The following is a 23,819-nucleotide window of genomic DNA, read 5'->3' as shown; positions in this document are numbered from 1 at the left end:
TTTTCTCCCCATTAATGAATGACTAAGAAGCACTGATAATGATTTAACTATTACAAATCAGCAAATTTTCTATTTCAGTTTTCCATGTATTTCCATAGTTAAGATGCTTTACCTTCCCAGCATATAGCAAACACTTAAGGATTAGGGATGCCACTTCTATGTTACAATGTTATTTACCACGGGAAACTTAAAAGAATCATTAAGCAGCAAACCCCTATATTTCAGCTATTACTCTCTTTTTCCTGGAGTTAGACTGGTGTGTGGCTCCAGCTAAAGAGAAGTTGTAATCATCAGACAGACAACTGGTGGGTCAGACATGGCCAATGGACTGTCAACTACATGTCTCTTTTTTGTAAACTGAATAACCTAGCAGCCAGCTTGTAGTCACTCAATTCCCAAGATTATCTGGCATAGAGCAATACACTAAGGGTTTTATTTCAATCCCTAAAACAGTATAACATGATAATTTTCAAATTGTTATCTATCTATCCAAATATATCATGTGTTTTTAAATGGTATTGTCCAATCACATATGCTAGGAATCTAAGCATTTAAAAAAATGAGGTGTATTTTATAAATACGCACTTCTTGCTCACTTATTCCAAATCCCTCAAGACCCACCTATTCCACAGGGCTTTTAGCACAAGCCTGAGTTTCTACACCCTATTGTAATTAAGAATAAATATCTAATGCAACAATTACTACATTCTTACCCTATTTTTCAATGCCTCTGGATATCTCCTCTATGTCACATTTTAGACTGTAAGATCCCTGAGGTAAGGACTTGTCCTCATATAAAGTGCTGACACTATGCAGATGAATGCATTTTAACAATTTTATTTTGGGTGTGTTGCACAATGATATATTCCAGTGAGATGTATGAATTCAAAGGCAATTACCTTTAAGTTCCCAGCCTTTAAAAGGTTGATTTTGACATCAGGTTCAGAAGATGGGTTATTCCACTGATCACACAGCTGGACTATAAGTGGCTTCTGTAGTTCTTTGCCATTAATCACTGACACAGGCTAGAAGCAGTTCAAAAATTATTGCTATTTAAACCTGTAGTATTATTTATTTATTTTATTTATGAAGCATTTCAAAGTGATTTAACAATACAGTAAAAACATACATATAGAATAGATTAATATATAAAAGTATTTTAAATGTGTGTGTGTGTGTTTGTGTGTAAAACATTTCAAATGCAATACAGAATCCAACAGGGATAAAAATCTCTACTCAGGAAGATTGTTAAAAGAGGAAAATCTTCAACAGATTCCTGTCTAATATGTAACGGGATGGAATTTCAAGAGGTAAGTGCTGTCCCACTAAAGGCCCAATTATCACATTGTGTGGAATGTTCCCTTCTATTAAGATGGTATCTGAAGGAAGCCCCCTCCTGCAAGCTGCAGTGATTGGTTTGGTATATAAGGAATGAGACATTTTAGGTGTGTAATGCAATTTAGCTGCAAAACATACAGTGATCAGAAGCCATTTCATCAATCGCTTACTTATGAAGAAGAGCCAATTATGAGAAACTCCAGTCAGAAACGTTATTTTCATACAAGTTACTCTTTTTGTTTCAATGTCTCCTTTCACACCAGAGACCATGTTAAAGTTTCAGAAGTATTTAATATCAGCGAAACGCTATAACGTTATGTTTATGCCTCTCCTCTCTCTATTTCCCAGAGGTATGGAGACTATTGCTGGTATTACATGATGCAGACTTACGTTTTCCAACTCTGTCCAGTCCACAAGCACCAATTTAGCTGGAGGTCCTGCAATTAAATTTAGTCTCAAGAAATGAGAAAATTCACGCCAAGCAAAACACAGTTCTTTGGTTCCAGGAGGACCTGGTTTAAACCTGATTCCTGTGACACAAATAGTTTGTGTATCTGCCTATAAAGAAACACATAACAACATTTAAAAAAACAATAGGATCTCATAAAGTTATTTGATTATAAAAGTGGAATGATAGACATGCTTTTATTTATGGCATATGGGGTTTTGATTATTTTCTGCTCTTACAACTCTGCAATTTAAACACCTTGTCCACCTGCTCAAGCCTTACCAACTGACACTCATCCAACACAGCAGGACTAGACAGTGTTCTGGACACCCCTTGAGATGCATCTGCTGTAACAGCTGAGTGAAGGTGGATGCAAGCAATTTCATCCTCAAAAAGCTTTCCAAACAAGTTACAGCAAACTACCACCAGTTCTGCTACCTCCTTCAGGCCAGACAGGAAAAGGCCCTGCACTACCCAGAAGAGCTCCACTGAGCAGCATAATGGGGATGCAAAGGAGGCAGCATACATGTGAGTGTGCAGGCTCCCACGCTCTGACTGAGCATGTTGCTTGAACCTGGGCTTCTGGCTTAGCTATCCCACCCAAACCACGAGCCCTAAGACATAGAACCTCGGTTGCTGCTCATGTTTAGTCTGGAGAGAGCTAAACAATGAGCCTGGATTCAACAGACATGCAAAGCCAAACCACAGCTCAACTCAACTCAGTGTAGCCTGCAGAGGATTGACCTGGGTGCGGCTGTGATTGTCTCTCTGTAGGAGTCTGCACACTTTCTATATTATGTGAAGAATCTATATTATTATGCAACATAATATATGGTACACTTAAATGGCATAATAAATCAAAGTGGATCCATCTTTATCCTTAGTTAGATATATCCCATGTCAACCAATATGAGTTGAGAAAACAGTAAATGAATTCAACTCAAGGTAACAACATTCCAGAAAGTTTATGAAAGCTTTGTACTATTTGAGTTCTGAATAAAGACCCAACTAGCAAGAATAATAGCACCACAAAGGTGACTATTTACTTGCCATGAAAACAGAAGTAAATAAGAGGTAAATCATTTGAAGAATCTTTAAAGCAGTAACTCCCCTTTGCCTCTTATCAGTTGTATGAATGTTATTAAGCTGTGCCAGGGATAGAGGCACAAGTTCCCTCCCCCCAAATAAGATGAATTTCACTGATGCAAATCCTACATAACATGGTGTTAAGAAATACCTGCCAAACACTTCTCAATTCTGATTTATCCAGACCACTACCGTCTATTTTCAAGGAATCCAAACAAGTTGATGTCAGGTTTTGAATGTGATTTCCATGTTGATCTGTAATCATTACCTCTTTAAGGGAAAAAAAAACCCAGAAGAATTAGAAACCATCTGTTATTATTTATATTTTATTTTAGAATTCTAAAGAAGGTTACTGGAAGTAAACAATGCTCTGAAGATGGCAACCAGAAGTGTTCCTCCTGAAACCCAGTCCAGGTTGTCCCACTCAAGACAGCTGCCAGATGGTAAACAAATCTCCCAATATGGCCACCGAAAATGACGTTACCAATTGACGTGATCAATGGCCAAACAAAAAAGCAGAGCAGAGCTCATGTCTGGAATCCCCAATATGGCAGGCAAAAGGGTAGGTAGGCAAATTGGTGGGCATGGCTGTATATACTAGTGCACCACTGCCTCTTTTCCTATCCAGGCTTTGGATGATATGGAAAGCAGCAGCCTGTGGGCCAAGCTCTGGGCCAAGTTACATGGAGCTAAGCAGCAAGGTCTCATTTATTGTACTTGAAATTGATTGTAGAGGAAAGAAAGGGAGGGAATCCAATTAACTGACAGGGTTTCATTGGTTTACTAGCTCAGGACTGAATGATGGGGAAATTGATTAGGGATAATCAAATTACAATGAATTCCTTAGAAGATCAAGTTATGGGGAAGATTAATTTGGGGTAAATTAATTTATAATTAATTTCTCAGAGGATCACAATAAGAGTAATGCCAAAGAAAATCACAATATAAACACACACACCAGGAATAAATACACCGGAAATAAACGCAGTAAAGGAAAGACAAGTGGTAAAGCCAGCTAGAATGTGCATTAATTGCAGCTGGTTCTGATCTCCATAAACATGGTGAAACTGGGAGTTTTTCAGTTTGGAAAGCTTTAGCTGTCCTTAGCAAAAGTTTAGAGAGGGTGAAATACAGAGGATAGTGTGACTAAAGGCAGGAAAAAGACAATACAGAGTCTAAGTAGGGCTGCAGATAAGGGAACTATAGGCTAAAAATGAGTGGGAAACAACCACAGTGGGGGAAGGGGCACTGAGAAGGAGAAGTAATGATAAGGCTAAACACAGAGAGAAAATCAACAAGAAGTAGAAGAAGCAAGGAAATAACCAGCTTGAAAGAAGAACACCAGGAGTCTCAGGAAGAAACAACTATTTCCTGCGAGGGAAAGTAAAAAGCTGAAGAAGGAGCAGGGAGGCTTTAAGACTGTAGTTTCCTATTTGATTTTTAATTTTTTTTAAAAGCTTGCAATGTTGCCTATTAACCACTAGGGCGGTGCCAAATCCCAATCCTAATCTGGTGGCAGGTACTCCAGGATCTCCAGAAATGAGGCTGAATGCAGGCCTTAATGCATAAAGTGCAGATGGCAGGAGAGATCTCCAGTGCTGCTGCTTTGAACAAGGTAGGAACTTGAAACTGAAAACCTTTCCAATAACATCACCAGTTAAAATTTCCTTGAGGTGACAAGTTTCTGCCTTAAGCACTAGGTGGCAGTAGTTCCCCCTGAGCCAGGATGACCAGCACAGGAGATTAAAGTTGTAACCCAAGATAATGAGTACTCGGAGTCACAATATGCACCAGTGTGGATCAGTCATCTTATATAAGCAACAGCAAGTACTGCCTTTTGCACAAATGCAACTTGTACACAGCTGAGACACTGATGAGTAAGGCAAGGGAGGCAACAAGACTGCCACTTGTCACACTTGCTGAGCATGATATTGATGTAGTTTGCTACAAGAACACAGTATGCCATCACACCTAAAGGTAAAAGGCAAAGGACCCCTGGACGGTTAAGTCCAGTCAAAGGCAACTATGGCGATGCGGCGCTCATCTCGCTTTCAGGCTGAGTGAGCTGGCATTTGTCCACAGACAGCTTTCCGGGTCATGACTAAACTGCTTCTGGTGCAACAGAACACCGTGACAGAAACCGGAGACCACAGAAACGCCGTTTACCTTCCCGCCAGGATGCGGGTGGCACTGTGGTCTAAACCACTGAGCCTCTTGGGCTTGCTGATGAGAAGATCAGTGGTTTGAATCCCTGTGATGGAGTGAGCTCCTGTTGCTCTGTTCCTGCTCCAGCCAACCTTGCAGTTTGAAAGCATGCCTGTGTAAGTAGATAAATAGGTACCACTGCATCACACCTACATTTGTCAGAATAAAAGAAAAAAAGTAAAGTACTTACCAATTTCTTCTTGTAGTTTTTCACCCATTTGTATTGTATTAGATCCTTTTAATTTGCATTTAATATGTTTTGGCTCATCAGCAAGTGGTCTACAGAAACAAATACTGACAGCTTAACAGATTTGTACTTCTAAGTAAAACAGAAAAAGTGCTATAATTCTTTCAAGATACAATTTCTTAAGATGTAAATGGCCGGTGGAGTTGCATTCCATTTGACAGAACAGCCATGTAGTCTGGGGATGCTCCTAGATAAAACATAGTTGCTGGGGGCTCAAGTGACTGGAGTGACAAGGAATTTCTTTGGTTAGCTGTGGCAGTCTGTGGACAGGAGTAGCATTGTCACAGTAACTCATGCACTGGTAATCTTCCAGTTGGATTACTATAAAACTATGGCAGATCCTGAAGCTGCTTTAGAAGCTTCAGATAGGCTAGGCTACCTAACAATCTGCACTATCAAGATTGCATCATCCTGAGAGTTAATTGGTTGCCAATATGATACCGGGTTTAATTCAATGTGCTGGCAATGACACCTATAAAGCCCTACGTAACTTAGGACTTTAGTTGAAAGTGTGTCTCCTCCTGTTTCAACATTAAACTCATTAGGGGAAGCCCTTCTTGCTATCAACTTGCTTGAGAAGATTCGCTATGCAGCAATATGAAAGTGGGCAGCTCATTTGTAGAATGCCCTGCCTGTTGAGATACGCCTGCTGTCATCTCCACTTTCCTCTGATTTGCTGAGTTCCCTCTCCCCCCCCCCTTTTGTCTGGAAGTGGACTTGTAGCTGCAGAGCCTGAAAGGAGTGCAGAGCACTTTAAAGACAGGAGGCTGTCTGGACGTCAAGGAAACAGGCCAGCAAGCCTTCAGATTTCAGTGGCCTCTCTCCTCCATGTCACTCCCCTCCCCTCAAGGTGAGAGTTATGTTAAACACTTCCTCACTGTCCTTTATTATCCAACAAGGTGACATTAGCTGGGTTCTTAGATGTCTTATTATGTTTTACAGCTATATATGCTTTAGAGCTAATTTCCCAACTATAAACACACATCATATATATATATATATATATATATATATATATATATATATATCGTGTGTGTGTGCGCGCGCGCGCGCAGATCAAATATTTATTTAGCAAAAGTGCATTTTAAGAAATATATTCCATGTATTCCTATGATTCTTCTGTATATATACTTCACACAGCACTAAGGTTATTCCATGTATCACAGCACTCAAGAGTGTGAGTATCATGAGCAACATCATTATAATGACTTTGGAACTGGCTGTTTTGTGCATCTGCAGGCTATGCTTTTGCAGTGCACTGCCTTTGAAGCTCTTAATGTCTAATATATGCTTGATTGTATACTGATATTTACATACTTAAAAGTTGTTACCAATAACAGCAAACATGTTTTTGTATGCTGTAACCAACAGAAACAGCCACTGAGCAAACTTCGTAACAGGACTACAACTGAGGAAAATATACAAACCTTATTGTGAATGCACTTTCCAAAGATACATGCCCATCATGGTATGAAACTACATAATAGTGCACATCATTTACAGATGTTGGTACCTTCACATCAGGTAATAAGCCATTAACCAACTGTTCTCTATTAATCTTTGGAGTCCAATTTACCTAGTAAACAAAAAAAAATTCAATAGTGTCAGGTGTAAAAATAACATGATTGCTTACTTTTGTAACAGAATTTAAAAAATAACAGGGTCTCTGACTACGTAATAAACATTATTCCACTTTTAAACAACAAATATAGATAATAGTAGCTATTTTATGGCCAATTTTTTAAGAGGATAAAATTATTTGATTGAAATACAAATTTAGCTTCTCTGCAGCTATTACAAGTGCACTAATAATAAAAAGGCTTGTTCAGTCAATGAAGTCTATACAAATTTAAATGTTGATGTGAAAGGGATAAAATAAGAACACTAATATTTTAAGCAAGAGTAGGTTTTATTCACGAGAACAAGCAGGCTGTGGAAGTGTAGTAATCAAATTGTCTGTACTGTGTTGCAAATAGATAGGACTACCAGACTCTCATTCTATCTTGCCTTACAATTTATTCAGCTTACTGTAACAGCCTGCCTTACCTATCATGCCACTCGCTGGGATTCTAGGCCCTCGTCAGAAAATTTGGCAGTGACTTCCTCAATGAATGAATAACTGTGATTTAGTTGGAAACTGCTGTGAAAGCTTCAAATCTTCTCCTTCTGACTACACTGGAGGAAGATGAATAAGAGCCAGTGCCTCACCCCAAGCTCATTCCTCAAGGACTAAATTCTGGTTTACTTTTACATCTGAATACAGCCCATACTTCTTATGGAGGGTGGTGGCATTTACTGGAGGACTGGAAGGGACTAATGGAATTAGTGTGAGAAGAATAGGATTTTGCACTAACTGTTGGCCAACTGTCCCTTGGTATCATGCGCACCAGTCCCATTCAACTACTGGCATAAATTTAAATATTTATTTATTTTTTGCCTCCACAAACAAAATTAAGAGATTGCAAGACCTCTTTTTTAAAAAAAGAGAAAATGTTTAGATATTTAGGTTATGGTGTAACATAAAGCTAAATACAAAATTGGTATAGTACTGACTAAGAATGAGATACCAAAATGTTGGGCTGACTTTAATAAAAAAAATTAAACCAGTAATTTCAGCTTTATTTACATCATTATTACTTCTGGAATTAAATACTAATTATATGTGCTGCATACAGAGGAAACAAGCCCCTCACCTGCATACAGCAATGCACAGATCTGCAGTGAGAGAAAAAAAGAAAGAAGAAAAGAGAGAGAATGGGAGAGACTGCTTATACGGGAACCTATATATTCAAGAGAAAGGATCCAGAGAGGACTGGATCATTCCCATAATCTTCATTTCAAGCAAATCTATTAACTACCACAAAGTATAATAATGTTTTATTTCTTTCTGTCAATGGCTGTTGCAACATCCTAGAGAACATAAGATACATTTCAAATATGCAAAACTCAAAAAATACAAAAGCTCCAAAATATGAAAAAACCCAAATTATTGAAACTTTTAAAACATTGAACAGCATAAATCCAAATATACTCATGGCTTGGTCAGATTAAAACATCACCATATCAATTAACTGCTGTGTGTTAAATAGTTTCTGCTCAGGTTCTTGAAGCTGTCAGGATATAGAGAGAAATCCAACATGACATGTAAGTTGTCATAGAGTAGACAAGATTTGAGGCGAGAGAAGATCTGTGGCATGAGCAGCCTCACTGACATTTCTACTCTCATTCTATATGTATTTTGTCTAAGCTCTGCAGAGAGACTGCACTCCTGCCCATCATCCCATATGCAGCTAGGAGTCCACATTCCTCTTACATATCAGAAGCTTCTACATGCATTTCTGCCTGCAAAGATCTGGGTATTATCACCTGTGGAACAGATGATTGATTGTGAGGTGGTGGGTGTCAGAAAGGACTATGTTTAGCCTTAAAGTTCATGATGGAACATGGGCCAGTGGTCCCTGGTATGTGCTAGATGCTGACAGTTTAGCGTTGTATTGGTCAACACCAGTATTTAGAGAGAAGGTAGATCACTGGGGTAGTTGTCCAGTGTTTGTTCATCTTATATGACTCTGCTGCCTAAAAGCATTCAATTTAAAAATCTCTGATATTTTACTCCCATCAGTACACTGCAAAATGTCCCTTAAATGTTCACTTTGGTTTGATATTCATAAACATGATTGCCATGTGCACTCTTCACTGGCATACAAAAAGTAGTGGAAATGGTTGAATTATTAAGATAAATAAAAGCCTTCTTCATTTGAACTCCTGTTATGCTTGAATTTCTAGTTTTGTGGCTCTCTGATGAAAGCTTAAATTCTGTGTGGAACAAAACTAGAGCTAAAATTTTAGACTTTCCACCTTGCGCAGAAAATTTTAAAATGGCCAAATAGTACAGCCTCTTGTCTGCCTGATATACAATGACTTTCCCTAAGCTCCGGGATTTCTTCACAGCTGTTCACTTTCAAACCATGTCAAAATGCTTGGCAGATACTGCTGTATTCCGTTGGCACAATGAATTTGTGGAGCTTCTGAGTTGGGAAGACCTCCCACACTACTATAATTAAGTTATCTTTCCTCCAAGGAGCTCCAAGTGAGAAACAGTACATGCTTCTCCCCTTGTCTGTTTTAGCCTCACAAGAACCCTGTTAGGTTGAAAGGTGATGACTGGCCCAGCTAGTCTTCTATATTACACTGGTTCTCAATACATGCTACTCTCTCTCTATATTTTCAGCCATAATTTAAATTTCTTAGTGTTATTTTAACTCACGGTTGAGTCCTATTCAGAAACATGGTTTGATGGCCTAGGAGCATATACCGTATTGTTCGCCCTATAGGACGCACTGGCCCATAGGACGCACCTCGTTTTTTGGGGGGGGGGGGGAAATGAATAAAAAAAATTATTTCCCCACCCCCAGCCGCGGGGCTGGGGCGGGGGAAGCCCGAGGTTCCCCCGACCCCAGCCCCCAGAACAGGCTGCTATCCACAAGCCTTGCGAGCCCGGCGGCAACTCCCGCCGGGCTTGCAAGGCTTGTGGATAGCTTCCTGAAGCCTTGCGAGCAAGAGGGGTCGGTGTGCACCAATGCCTCTCGCTCGCAAGGCTTCAGCGAAAGCCTGCATTCGCCCCATAGGACGCACATACATTTCCCCTTCATTTTTGGAGGGGGAAAAGTACATCCTATAGGGCGAAAAATACGGTACATATGTCTGTTGTTACTCCCCCTGAGGAAGCCTAGGAATTTGAATTATGTAAATAAACTATGGAACAACTATGGAAAATGTGCCTTTCAGATGTCATGTTATATCTCACTTTCTCACACAGCTTAGGTTGAATTCCTTCCAAAAAGCAATGGAAATACTGATGTAAACAAAGCAAACATTTTCTTTTTATAGTATTTTTGTTATGGTAACCTTTCCTCTTCTCCTTAATATGGTACTGCCTGATCACAAAACTAATGTTTACGTTGAATCAAAGTTTTAACATCCTAAAAATACCAACCTTAACTTTTTCAGCCAGCGTGGGAGTGATTAATATTTCTCTGTCCCCTTCATCATACATGTGGAAGATGAGATTCTGCATCACATCACCTGCAACCCAGTTAATTTCATCTTGGTGTTGGATCTGCATAGCTTTTTCTCCCTCGATGCTAAAAATTTGTAATCTTGCAACAGATCTACTGGGAAGCAATTTAATAGTCTTCTCCAATGGTGGTACGCTTTTACAACTCTAATAATAAAAAGGAGAAAGGAAAACAGAAGAAGTAACTGGAACTGTAGCACTTCACAGATACACTTACACTGATATACTGCAATCTAACCTCATGGTAACTTTAGCTCTATATTGGTCAGTATGCTTCTGAATAATAATAATAATAATAATAATAATAATAATAATAATTAATTTATTTATACCCCGCTCATTTGGCTGGGTTTCTCCAGCCACTCTGGGCAGCTTCCAACAAAATATTAAAATACAATAGTCCATCAAACATTAAAAACTTTCCTAAACACGGCTGCCTTCAGATGTCTTCTAAAAGACTGGTAGTTGTTTTTCTCTGACATCTGGTGGGAGGGTGTTCCATAGGGTGGGTGCCACTACTGAGAAGGCCTTCTGCCTGGTTCCTGTAACTTGGCTTCTCACAGTGAGGAAACCACCAGAAGGCCCTCAGTGCTGGACCTCAGTCTCTGGGCAGAATGAAGGGGATGGAGACGCCACATGCTGGCAATCACAGGTGGCCAGACTGCTGTTGCACTCCTGTTCCACTTGCAAACTTCCCACAAGCATCTGGCTGGCCAGTGCAAGAAAAGGATGCTGGACTAGACAGGCCACTGGCCTGATCCAGCAAACTTGTCTTATGTTTATCATTTTATTTTCTTACCATGTTATGTTCTGAAGACCAAAGGAAGATATTGCTACAAAAAAGGGTAACAAATTGGATAGAAATAAAATAAAAAACTACACACACTAGACTAGCCAATATGGGAGAATGGGAAAATTACAAATTAAAGTCAGCAAGAAAAGCTGAATCAAGTGGTTTGGAGGCAAGGAATAAGCTGAGGAAGGGAGAGAATAGCTTTATTTGAAGTTACAGTGTGTCCTGCCTTTGAGCAATACAGGAAGCTAATAGCACTTAGAAACATCTGACACCCAAATGAGAAATGAAGTTCATAATAGGTGATGTATTACAGAGAGATTTTTTAGATGTGTTGTGTGTGTATATAAGCAACCCCTGTGAAGAGAGAAGTCCTGAACTTTCTAGTTTAAAAATAAGGGACTCATCAGGCCCCTTCATGCTAGATGGTTCTGGGGTTCTGAGGGTCTTTTGACCTAAATGAGGGGTGAAATAGGTTGGAAATGTCTAATCATATTTATCAAGGACAACCAATTTCTCATTATTCAAAGATATTGGTGATCCAGAAGAATATAAGGGCAACTACATACAGAGTAAGATAGGGTCACTTCCACTGATCCAGCCACCTGCGGAAAGAATTTCATGCAGCAATATTGCCCACATCTCAACCAATGGAAATTAGAGCATTCAAGTGCCATAGATTACTAAATGGCAACAAGTAGCAAAAACATTAAAGCTATTTCAACTTACGGGTATTTCAAACCTTGCTTTAAGCATCTGATCTTTCTTTATATTCTCTACATGCAGAACTGGTCCAGTTAAGATATTTATCCCACCACTGCTGCAATCCACAGCATATAAAGGAAGGCCTGGAGCTCCTGAAAACTAAAACAATCCCATCATAAATAAGAGTTGTCATATCAATAGGTGCGCACAAAGCAGGGGTTGAGAACCTTTTTCAGCCAGAAGGATGGATTTCTCCATTTTCAACCCTTCTGGGGGCTGCAGGCTGTTGATGGGTAGGGTCAAGAGGGAAAAAGCAAGCAGGGCAAGGGGCAAAAGTAGGCAGAGTAATGGATGAGACACTTTGTACAGTATGCTATGTTCCACACACAGACACACTGTATCTTCTATCCAAGCAAGCAAGAGGCATTATTCTAATGCAATGACACATTTCAGCCGGGCAAAAGCATTCAAAGAAAGCAGGGAGGGAGCCGGTGAACTGTGTGGTGGCCAGGGGAGTGTCCTGAGGGCCGGATATAAAAACTTGGAGGATCACAGTTCCCCACCCCTTGGATAAAGGTACCGAGTAAAGGAATAAAAATCTCAGAAATGGAATAAAAATCTCAGAAATAATTGAAATTTTAATGACCGCCTATCACAAAAGCTAATTTGATTAATTTAAATAACATCTTTATAAATTAGGTTAATTCAAGCCCATATGTGTTCTTTTTTGAGAGATTCATGAAGTAGCCTGAAATAAAGTGCCACACCACATAAAATTAAAACTCTAGTACTTCCTGTACTATAATTAATTAATCTAATCTCAAGTTATTAAATAAGTAGTAGCACCAAGCCAAAGCACAAAGGACACAAGTCAACCCCTGAAACCAAAAGAAATCCCTTCAAGCAAACAGGGAGCACCGCAGAACAACGAAATGCATCAATGCAGAAAAAACTGCATAGAAAATGCATAGACGCTACTGTTTCCAAGAAACGACAGCAACAAACACCAAACAACACCACTGAGAACTAACACAACAGCACACAAGTATGAGCAAAGCTGAATAGCGTGGGACACAGCCTCTCCAGAGCGAAGGCAGAAGTAACCTGGTAGGGGCTAGTTGGATATGAGCAAAGCCCCCTTAATCAGCTGTAATCCTGCCTTCAAGCATCAAATGGAAATCTCATTCCACCCGAGAACATTTTCACTCGAAGGAAGAAAGTAAAAGCAAAAATCTGTTCAGGGGTTTAAATATATAAAAAAATGTAACTGCAAACTTCAATTGCACAGTAACTTATAAAAATATTTCGAACATAGTAGTTAACTATGGCATATTTAAAATTACCCTGATACAAAGAAAGCGTTTGATGAATGGATTTGCAATGCGATTTTTCTAGAAAAAGTGGTGCTGGAACTTACCATGAACACCTCCCTAGTTCTCTTATAATGGCAATGGGGCCCCCCTGAGAGGTGCTGGAACTGAGTTCCAGTGAGTTCCTGCTGAAAAATGAAGCAAGGGGGCAAGGAAGACAATCTCTAATTCATTTCAGAGGAAGGTTGGGCCTCTACCCTCAAATTTTTGATGCTCGTATGCAGTGTCAGAGGCAGTAATATAACACTGAGATAACTGCACTAGTCCAATTGCACTAATATCATATTTTTTAAAGAAGAAGAACAGAAGCTGTTGACCTACCTTGCAATGAACTATTAGTTTTGGTTGTGCTGTTATGTTGCCTGCTTCATCCAGCACTTCAACCTGGAAAGGAAATGCTGTTCCATTTTCAATTTTCAATGTGTCAGTGTCTGGTTTGACACTTAGCTGCCATGGTGGACCTGTTTATAAACTAAAGTTTAGTTTCTGCTTGTTTTGAAAACAACCAAGACAGCTTTGAAAAAGTCAAAAACATTTTTTTAAAAAATTGCTATACAGCAAGTTTTAAGAATAATTTCCAAGTTTTTATTCAATGGAACTGAAATAAAATTTATTTAATATGCAGCTGAAAACACCAATTTAGTTGTACAGAAGGTAACATTTATGGTATCACCACTTAAGGCATAAATTGGATTAATATTATGTTGGGGGGGGGGAATCTCCCCTCAAAATTAAGTTTAACTGGTTTTGAGTTATACCTTCTGGGATGAGACCACATAATACCATGTTACATCTGATTATGGCTCCAGAACAGACACCTATTTATATTTAATTCAAACTTTAAAAAAACTTTCATAGAGACTTTCATTTTTTAATAAACCATTCAACAATCACCTGAGTGGAATACAGAAATGAAATATAAAACCTGATATGGATAATGAAATAGCATTACATAAAGAACAACTAGAATTAAACCTGCAGAAATAGACTCATTTGGAAAGGGTTGGTAGAAAAGAAAATATTCCAGCAATCATCAAAAACAACATTGGGGCTTACTTCAGTTCAAAGGAAGAGAATTCCAGAGACCGGGTACCACAACATTACTGTAGGGGCATCTTATATCATCAATAGATCTTCATCAAGACATGTAACTAATTGGGGTGTGATGTAGGAAGATAGATAGCTTCTTTGATACCCTATTCCAGAACTATTGGTAAAGGGCCCTATACAACAGTAGTAAAATCTTGAATATAGCTTATTAACAAATTGGCAGTGACATGCTACCAATAGGTTGTCCCAGAGAGCAGAAGTATTTTTTACCAGCTGCAGCTTCTAGACCAAATTCAAGGACAGGCCCATGTAAAGTGGATCACACTAATGAAGTCATATGTTTCAAACATTTCACTAACCTGGAAGAAGTTTAATTTTCAAAATCTGGGATTCCTCCTTCAGGCCAGGAAGAGTAACTTTCAGACTGAAGTTCTATTGAAAAATATAATTTTAAAAGTCAATGATAAATAATGCCCATGAATTTTTTTTGTTCAGTTTTCAAAGTGAATAATCCTGTAAAGCAATTATATATTTCCACCTCCTAGGAAATGACTTAAAATGTTCCACTTTTAATCTTTACTCTTGTCTAACTGAGGTTCTTAACTGAGGCGCCTTCTATTTCAAAATCCTACATTAAGACACACTTACAGTAATCCCAACATAAATAAGTGGTACTTGAAACAGTGGTAAGGAAATTGCACCCAGTGCAGGTGCACGGGGGGGGGGGGGGGAGAGGGCACAGAGGAAGCTCCCTGAGGCTTGCCTCACAAAATGGGGCAGTGGGCACATTCACGCACCACAGTCCAAGAGAGTTGGTGACAGCATTGCCACCCCACCCTCTGTCGGAGCTGCCAGGCTGACACCTCACAGCCTCACTCTGCCCCTTGGGTTAGGCTTAACCTGGGGATGGCGGTACCACGTCTGGGCACCACATGTGCCCACAGTCTTTCGTCTTCCCAGGCCAGGGAACTGGAGCTGCCGTGGGGGGCACACTCAGGGAGGAGAGGGGCAGCAGCTCTGTGCCATGGACTCCCCACGCTTTCCCAGGGTCAAACGTGGAGATGAAGCAGAGCTGAGGCTGGGCACAAGGAAGCTGCCTCGCACGCCAAAGCCAGGTTCTGATGGGAGCCTGTTGAGGGGGCGCCTAGTTGTGCCCCCTCCAGAAAATGTGAGCTGGGGCAACAGCCCACCCGCTCCCCCTTAGACTTGAAGGACTTCTAGAATACTTGACTTAATACTCTACAAACTAATAATTGAATAGAAAATATATAGAAAATATTTTAGATACAGTAGTGCCTTGCAAGACGAAAAGAATCTGTTCCGCTATTCTCTTCGTCTAGCGGTTTTTTTGTCTTGCGAAGCAAGCCCATTGACAGCTTAGTGGATTAGCGCTATTAGCGGTTTAGCGGCTTTTAGCGGCTTATCGGCTTAGCAGATAAGCAGCTTGGAAAAAGGGGGTGGGGAAGGGAAAAAAACCCGCAGGAACTCGCAAGACATTTTCGTCTTGCAAAGCAAGCCCATAGGAAATTCGTTTTGCGAAGCACCTCCAAAATGGAAAACCCTTTCGTCTAGCAGATTTTCCGTCTTGCGAGGCATTCGTCTTGCGGGGCACCACTGTAAATATTTTAATTCTTATGAAAAACAACTATGATTCTTTAGAAAACAAGTATGCAGCCACATATTTCTTAAAAGTAAACAATGCATTTTTGCCATAATTCAACCTACCTTGCCCTGGTAATTGTTTACCAGGCCTTTAGCAGTTACACCTTTAATGGCACAATTTGGTCCTTTATCTATTTCTTCATACTGTAATGTTAAGCCACTACAAACACAAGTGAAAATAATTTTAAGAACTAAAGTGACCATTTTAAAATTGCAACTAAATAATACATAATGTGGAGTTACCCACGAGGGCTCTTTCTGAATATACAGAATATTCTGTGATGATGGGTGACTCTTCTCATTCACTTCAGAAGACTAAAATTCCAGAAGCTTCTGAAACCTCTACTGTGGAGCAGTCCTCTTGGTTTTGGATGCTCCCACAAGTGAGGAATAAGCAAAATGCAAAACTGTGGACTTGCTATTTTAACGTTGCACAGAAAAGAGAGGGCTACTATCAGGACGCAGGTGGTGCTGTGGTCTAAACCACTGAGCCTTGGGCTTGCCGATCAAAAGGTTGGCAGTTTGAATCCCTGCGACGGGGTGAGCTCAGTTAAATAGGTAAAGATTATGGCTTAATTCCACATTTTAGAGACACGTCCTCTTCACCCAAGATACCTGAAATATTGTCTCACTCCTATATATTCTCAATCGATCACTGTCTAGCATCACTGCTTTTCACTGTAGGCAAGAAAAATACTGAGACACTGCTCCTTCTAATGAAATTAGTCTTTTCTCCTGAACTAGATGGGAGGAATCTCCCAATAGCATACAGAATCCTTCCATGTTAAAAATACTGTGAAAAATCCCAGTTTAAGAACTCCATTCATTTTGCATGGGTAAAAAGCCTCAGTTATGATACAGCAAGCACCTGTCAGCTCCTCCTGCATTAACAGCATGTAACCTCAAAACTGTGTAAGAATTAAAGAGACGATTTCTTAGTTTTTGCTGCAAAGGAGACAGATCACTAGTTTCTGAAATGAAAAGCACCTAGCTGTGTGTGCACAACATTTATCTGGGACCCACTGGATTGGGGAAAACAGAGAAAATACAAATCTTTATTTAAGAATACTAAATAAACAAAATAATTAAAATGACAGTTACCTAGCCTCAAGAATTGGCACAATATCATCCGTCAGATGAGTAGCATGACCAAATTCATCCTGGACATCTAGAGGAATATTGAATGGATGCCCAACTCGAAATGGGGGATCCAAAAGACCTATTGAAAACTTCTGAGGCTTGCCCTCTGAGGTAGATGGGGGAAAACAATGTTATTACAATGAAACTGTTTAGTGGTTTAATTCTAGCCATTTTTCACCCATCTGAATGCAGCCTGAATGCTTCAACTCATTTATATTTTATTAACACTTTCAAAGCGGGACGCGGGTGGCGCTGTGGGTAAAACCTCAGTGCCTAGGACTTGCCGATCGTATGGTCGGCGGTTCGAATCCCCGCGGTGGGGTGAGCTCCCGTCGTTCGGTCCCAGCTCCTGCCCACCTAGCAGTTCGAAAGCATGTCAAAGTGCAAGTAGATAAATAGGTACTGCTTTATAGCAGGAAGGTAAACGGTGTTTCCGCGTGCTGCGCTGGTGCTGGCTCGCCAGCTGCAGCTTCGTCACGCTGGCCATGTGACCCGGAAGTGTCTTCGGACGGCGCCAGCTCACGGCCTCTAGAGCGAGATGAGCGCGCAACCCTAGAGTCGGACACGACTGGCCCGTATGGGCAGGGGTACCTTTACCTTTACCTTTAACACTTTCAATAACGTTTTCAACATTTAATCCAACTTTAAATAGAAAAATAGTATTTTACTGAGTGTGTCGCAGCTAACTTCTGCATGCAAAGAACAGGCACTGACTGGTTAAAATACAACAACAGTATTAACCTTACCTATTATATTAAATTTAAATGTTTCTGATGGAAGAGGTCTTACTGCATTGCTTTCATTCAACACCACTTGCAGTTTCAATGTGTAGGATCCAAGTTTAGTAATATTTTCTGTGTATAATCAGAAACAAAGTTTAAAATGAAATAATCAAAATATTGCTCAACTGTAAGGTAGATTTAAAGCAAAAACACTCACCCATTCTTTTGAACCAGTAAGGCCATTTTCCCCCATGCTGACTGATATGAGAAATGATTTCCTTATCTTCATTATGGGCTTAAATAGGGGGAAGAAAACACATATAAAAATTGTGCCAAAGTATCTTTAAGTGCATTAGGTTGCAAACAAATAATACAGGATATATGTGTATTTTAATAATAATATTAAGGTAACTCAATAAGAGGTTACTCTGCCCACACCAGTGCTGTGTCTACTTAAAAAAACAACCCCACACTAGTTTTGTTGCTGTCTTCAAAACTGGTGCTCTTGGAGTGTGTGCCAGATAAGGCCTCCAAGTCAGGGGATAACCACCCCTACATTAACAGTTTGGTGAAGGTGAACTGAGAATTAAATTGAAAGTGATGTAGGCTTGATTCAGCCGCAGCCATGTTATTTAAAATGACACTGATTTTGCTTAAATGTCCCCTAATGGAAACCAACAGGATTAGAAAATTAGGCAGCTGGCAGGAGATGTAGAGCTTCACTACTTTTCAAACGCCTTAGTAGCTGAATGAAAAATGGTAGTTGCTAGGAGCCTAATCTTCCTCTCGCCCCTTGTGCCTTTGCACAAGGTCAAAAATAATAATCCTACTTCGCATCACAGCTCCATCTGTAACTTGGGGTGAGGAAGGTCGTCCCTTTCCAGGTAGGCTGACTGAATTCTAGGAAAATTAAATGAATGATTTTTTCAAGCATGACTTAAATGTTTCCTATTGCTATTTCTTCATGTTTCCTAAAGGTTGGTGCAAATTTGGCCACTAAACAATGTTAATTAGCAACTAAACATAGTATTAATGTTGTTTCATTCTCACAATTAAGCCTTGCATCTCTTAGTAATACGGTATACATTTCGCATACTTTCCTTTTTTTTTTTTACCTACAAAGGATATATTTTAAATATATTCCTATATAGGGTCTTTCTTACTACTAGCACCCATGAGTCTGCAGTGTTAACAGCACAATCCAGTTTACTTAGAAGTATATCTACTTGAGTTCAATGAGGACTTTCTTCCAAATAAGTGAGCACCAGACTGCTGCTTAAATTTGGGAATATAGGAATCTATACAATGCACAATTTTATCCTCAATTCTTTTTTCCAGAGTTGCTCCTTCTTGTCCTTACCCTCACAAAAATGTAGCAAAGAAAAATGAAGTGCCCATGACTGATGCATCGAAGAATAGTTGACTGCTTTAGTCTGCCCAGAAACAGCTAACAAAACCTTGTAAATAAATCCTCTTAAAGTTAGTAGCCTGCAAGAAAATTACTAGCCTGAAATGTGCTGGCTAAGTCAGCATGGCTAGTAGCTAGGGAGTGGGAGTCTAACAACATCTGGAAGGCCATAGATCCCCCACTGCTGCTTTAGAGAAATATATTTTTAAATGCATCAGGACTTTAAGTGTTTAACACATGAGACATTGTGTTATCCTAATGCAGAGCTTTCCAAACTGTGTGTCACGACACGTTAGTGTGGCAGCTGCATTATAATAATTTATTTATACCCCGCCCATCTGGCTGAGTTTCCCCGGCATTGTGTAGGTGTGTCACATGAAAGCTCCCCACGCTCCTCCCGGGACTAGAAAGCGGTTAGTTTGGTTTGCTAGTAAAACTGAATTGCTGTGCCACAAAATGATGCATGTCTAAAAAATGTGTCACCAACATGAAATGTTTGGAAAGCTCTGTTCTAATGGCTAGTGTATCAAACCTCAATATAATAATGTTTTAAAATAATCTAATGAAAACAGATTGCATTCTTACAATGAAAAATGACCTTAAGTTCCACAAGCAATTTCTTCGCTGCTCCATGACCTGACCCTGGAAGCTTTTGCATAGGCTCTCCTTTTTTATTCAATATTTCAATTCTTAGTGCTCCTATAAATAAAAAAAGAACACCCCCCAAATACATTAAACACATCCAAGTGTAAGTTCTTTTCAAACTCCACTTGTCCATAAGTAATATTTAAATTACACTACAAATTAGATACACACATGGTCCATAGAAGTGGATTAGTAGAACATGATATTCCAACCCCCTTCTCTCCTTAGCAGCCTCTCCAAAAGTCAGAGAACCCTCTTGAAAGAGCTGTGTTGTGTTGGGGGAGACAAAAGCTTGAAAATCAGGCAGAGCCACTTTCCGTAAGTGCTAGTTCCCTTCATGGAAGTTGCCTCTACCTGATTATTGATGACCCCACTTCCCCCCTAGTCTCCTGTGCCATAGCTCATATTATTCAGGAGGATCCTTTTAGAAGGTATGATGAGCTTCTGGTGGGAGGAATGTCACTTTTTTCTAGATCCAACCCTTTATCATTAACACATACCTATGGTAGCTCCTGCAAGCTTGGTTTCATTTGGTAATAATTCATCTCCTTCGGGCCATGTTACTGACAACCTATCAGGAAGCCTAATTAAAAAAAAAGTTATTATTTACATTTTTGGCACTGCAAGCTTTAATCAATTAAATCTGCTAGATTAATTCATTTAAAGCATGTTGTGAACTGCTCTGAGATCTACAGATGAAGGGCAGTATACAAATTTAATAAATATAAATAAACACAGCCTGCATATTTTTGAATTAACAGGTTAGCTTTTCATTGGCTTATATAAACTTACTTGGAAATTTCCTCTTCAATGTATTTCTTCACTGCTTTGTTGGAAACGGAACGATCAAGTTTGCATATTGGTATAACCTTGATTTCATCATAGAGTCCCTCGGGTTCCTGAAAAGTTAAGCTACTTATTTATAAATGACTTCCGATAAGGAAGCATAGAATTAAATTATATCTGGATTCAGATACATAGATCTTTATATCATCATGGGCAGAACAATCCAATGAGGGCTGGAAGTGGTAAATCTGTGCCCCTGGAACCAACAAATCCTGAGCCTACCCAATCTTACGTTGGCTAGGGCAGAAGGTGCAGGGTTGGAAAGTAGAGGAAAAGAATTATGCTAGCACCAGGGCTGATATTCTTTCCCAGTCAGGGGAATTAGGAGGGTCCAAATCCTCCTCAGGTTAGCCTCCACCATGCTCCGCTTTTGCTCTCTCTACCATTGAAGCAGTAATTGTGGTTCTGTCTACAGTGCCTGTGAGGGGGTTTCCAAGAGACCCATAACATTCTGCAGTGGCTCCCTGCTTGTGGAATGCTCCCCCCCAGGGAGGCTCGCCTGGTGCCTTTGTTATATAACTTTAGGTGCCAGGCAAAAACATTCCTTTTCTCTCAGGCCTTTGGCTAATTTTAAAAGCCATAGGTTGTATAGGGGTGGTTATTGCTTTATTTGCTACTTGGTATGTATTTTTCTATTGTAAATTGCTCTGTGATTCTTGGTTGAAAGCTGGGCTGCCCTCCCCGAGACTGCAGGAGTAAACGTTATATTAAATACAATATAAAATAATATATTATATAGTACAGTACTTAAGTACAGGGCTGTCACCTCTCTTTGCTGTTATCTAATAGATATGAAGATCTGGGAGGAAAGTAGGTTAAAAGAACTGTTATCTATAATGGAGGGGCTAAAAGCCTTATTATCAAATAAAATGTGAAATGGGTCAAGTGCAGCTATCTTTTCTCTAATATCTCTAAATCAGACAAATAATAAACAAGCTAATAAAAAGCTGAGCATCATTTAGAGAGTTGTACAAATTTTTAACAATTTTAGCTGAAATCAGTTTGACTTGCATATAATTACCGTATTTTTCACTCCATAAGACACACTTTTTTCCTCCTAAAAAGGGGAAATGTAAAAAGGGGAAATCTTATGGAGTGAATGTGTGGTCCCTGGCAGCAGAGGAGCTGGGGACTTTGGTTCCCAGGGCGGCAGGGGCGTGGCACGTCGCCCGTGCGAGTGTCCTAATGGCGGCGCCCGCGCAAGGGGGTAAGGAGAGATGAGGCAGGGGAAGAGGGCTTTAGAATACGCTTTAGAGTTCCCTCCATCCAAGGGGCTCTGTGACTTGCATGAGAGCAGCCAGGAGCCAGCGCGGAGGGGGATCTTTCTCCCTAGCACGCTCTGTCAAATTGGGATGGGGAGCTTCCGCCAAACAATATATTCGCCTCTTACCCCGAGGCTTAGCTGCCAGATGCCCATGTGTGTCTGAAGGGTCTGAGGGAGATGTTGCCCAAAAGTAGAGGAAACGGGTCTCTTTATCCCTTGGATGAGCAAGCAAGGCTGGCAGGCAACACATTTGGATTTTGTTTGCAAGGTGAGGCGTCGACCTTCACTTTTGCTCTGTTTTTGCTTTGCATTTTTATATTGTGATCTTCGGATGGAGGGCAATATACAAATTAACAACAACAACAACAACACCTGATCTAGACAAGCGCTCTCTCTCTTTCCACCCCCCTCTCCTGGCATCCTGTCTCCCAGGGAGCGGATGAAGTTGCAGCAGGAGTTTGCTGCGGCTTAATGCCAGGCCAGAGAGAGAGAGACAGAGAGAGAGAGAGAGAGAGAGGCTACTGCCAGAGCCGAGTAATGTCTGAGCAAACATTGCCCAGGGAGACAGATGTTGCGGCCGGAGAATGAGGCTCATTGAAAAGAGCAGCGGAGGCCGCCAGGAAAGCCAATGAGGTTAGTTTCGCTGCTGCTGCTGCCGCCGCCTTTAGATACAGGCTGACTGAGCTGCAGGCACTGTCCGGTTGCTAAGGCTCTAGCGGGAGAAGGTGCGTCTTATGGTCAGGTGCGTCTTATGGAGCGAAAAATACAATCTTCATGGAAGACTTTCAAAGAAATTGTTACCTCTAATCTAATTAAATCACTTAATCAGTTTACAACTTTTGACTATTCACTTACCAAAGCTATCTGAACCTCTCCTCCTGTAGCATACACATCTCCATCATGATCTCCATATAGAAAAAATTTCCTTATTCTGCCATAGAGTAATGGAACTGTTTTAATTGTTTTTACCTACGACACAAACAGAAGTTCAGTATTTATTTTTTTTTTACTGTACTCTTTACAGATTTAATTTAATCCTAGAAATAATATTTGGTGGATCCATTCAATCTGCATGAAGATACAACAACAACAAAGACTAACTAACATACAGTGGTACCTCGGGTTACATACGCTTCAGGTTACAGACTCTGCTAACCCAGAAATAGTGCTTCAGGTTAAGAACTTTGCTTCAGGATGAGAACAGAAATCGTGCTCTGGCGGCGCGGCGGCAGCAAGAGGCCCCATTAGCTAAAGTGGTGCTTCAGGTTAAGAACAGTTTCAGGTTAAGAACGGAGCTCCGGAACAAATTAAGTACATAACCTGAGGTACCACTGTAGTTCTATTTACTGTAATTCTTCAGTAGCCAAAAACAGTATTGGTAAAAGCATCTCCTGCATGCAAATGCAATTTGGTATGTAAAAGTTCTTCTCCAAGTGAGAACCCGCTGCATGGTGAAATACAGAGCTTACACTATGTTACGAACTGGAGTTGGGGGCGGGGGGGGGGACTGTTTAAGAGGTTCCAAGTTTATTCCAAAGACACAGTGCATCATTTCTAAAAAATCTCTGTTTACCATGCTGGTTCAACGGCACAGATTGTTTAGGGGGAAAAAGTTGTTTGCGGTCTATATTCTGTTAGGGGATACAGTAAAAACTGTTCTGGTTGGGAATAAACCTTCCCACGTATCATAGTGACAGGCATAGCTTGTTCGTGACACTAGCTGGATACCAACATGAAACTGGAACTTTAAAAAAATATCACTGGGAAGAAAGTTTGTGTATTCATTATTTATAAAAGTAAATACTTTCAAAAA

At 40.2% G+C, this 23,819-nt stretch overlaps 1 protein-coding gene across 1 annotated transcript in view; it reads right to left on the bottom strand.

Annotated features, from left to right (window-relative positions):
• Positions 1-23,819, bottom strand: part of SMCHD1 (structural maintenance of chromosomes flexible hinge domain containing 1) — a 67,542-nt gene that overhangs the window by 25,180 nt on the left and 18,543 nt on the right. The window contains exons 14-30 of the mRNA XM_081874956.1: positions 22,862-22,975; positions 20,689-20,795; positions 20,397-20,479; positions 19,837-19,950; positions 18,061-18,138; positions 17,868-17,975; positions 17,083-17,227; positions 16,045-16,141; positions 14,679-14,751; positions 13,591-13,730; positions 11,924-12,058; positions 10,321-10,548; positions 6,752-6,900; positions 5,268-5,356; positions 3,024-3,142; positions 1,729-1,896; positions 900-1,025 (exon numbers count right to left, since the gene is read on the bottom strand). Coding sequence (XP_081731082.1) covers positions 900-1,025; positions 1,729-1,896; positions 3,024-3,142; positions 5,268-5,356; positions 6,752-6,900; positions 10,321-10,548; positions 11,924-12,058; positions 13,591-13,730; positions 14,679-14,751; positions 16,045-16,141; positions 17,083-17,227; positions 17,868-17,975; positions 18,061-18,138; positions 19,837-19,950; positions 20,397-20,479; positions 20,689-20,795; positions 22,862-22,975 — 2,073 coding nt within the window. The remainder of the gene's footprint in view (positions 1-899; positions 1,026-1,728; positions 1,897-3,023; positions 3,143-5,267; positions 5,357-6,751; positions 6,901-10,320; positions 10,549-11,923; positions 12,059-13,590; positions 13,731-14,678; positions 14,752-16,044; positions 16,142-17,082; positions 17,228-17,867; positions 17,976-18,060; positions 18,139-19,836; positions 19,951-20,396; positions 20,480-20,688; positions 20,796-22,861; positions 22,976-23,819) is intronic.

The sequence above is a fragment of the Podarcis erhardii genome (assembly GCF_964252035.2).
Source record: "Podarcis erhardii genome assembly, chromosome: 8".
In the NCBI taxonomy this organism is placed as follows: domain Eukaryota; kingdom Metazoa; phylum Chordata; class Lepidosauria; order Squamata; family Lacertidae; genus Podarcis; species Podarcis erhardii.
The sequence above is the reverse complement of the archived record's forward strand: the minus strand, read 5'-3'. Positions and strand labels throughout refer to the sequence as shown.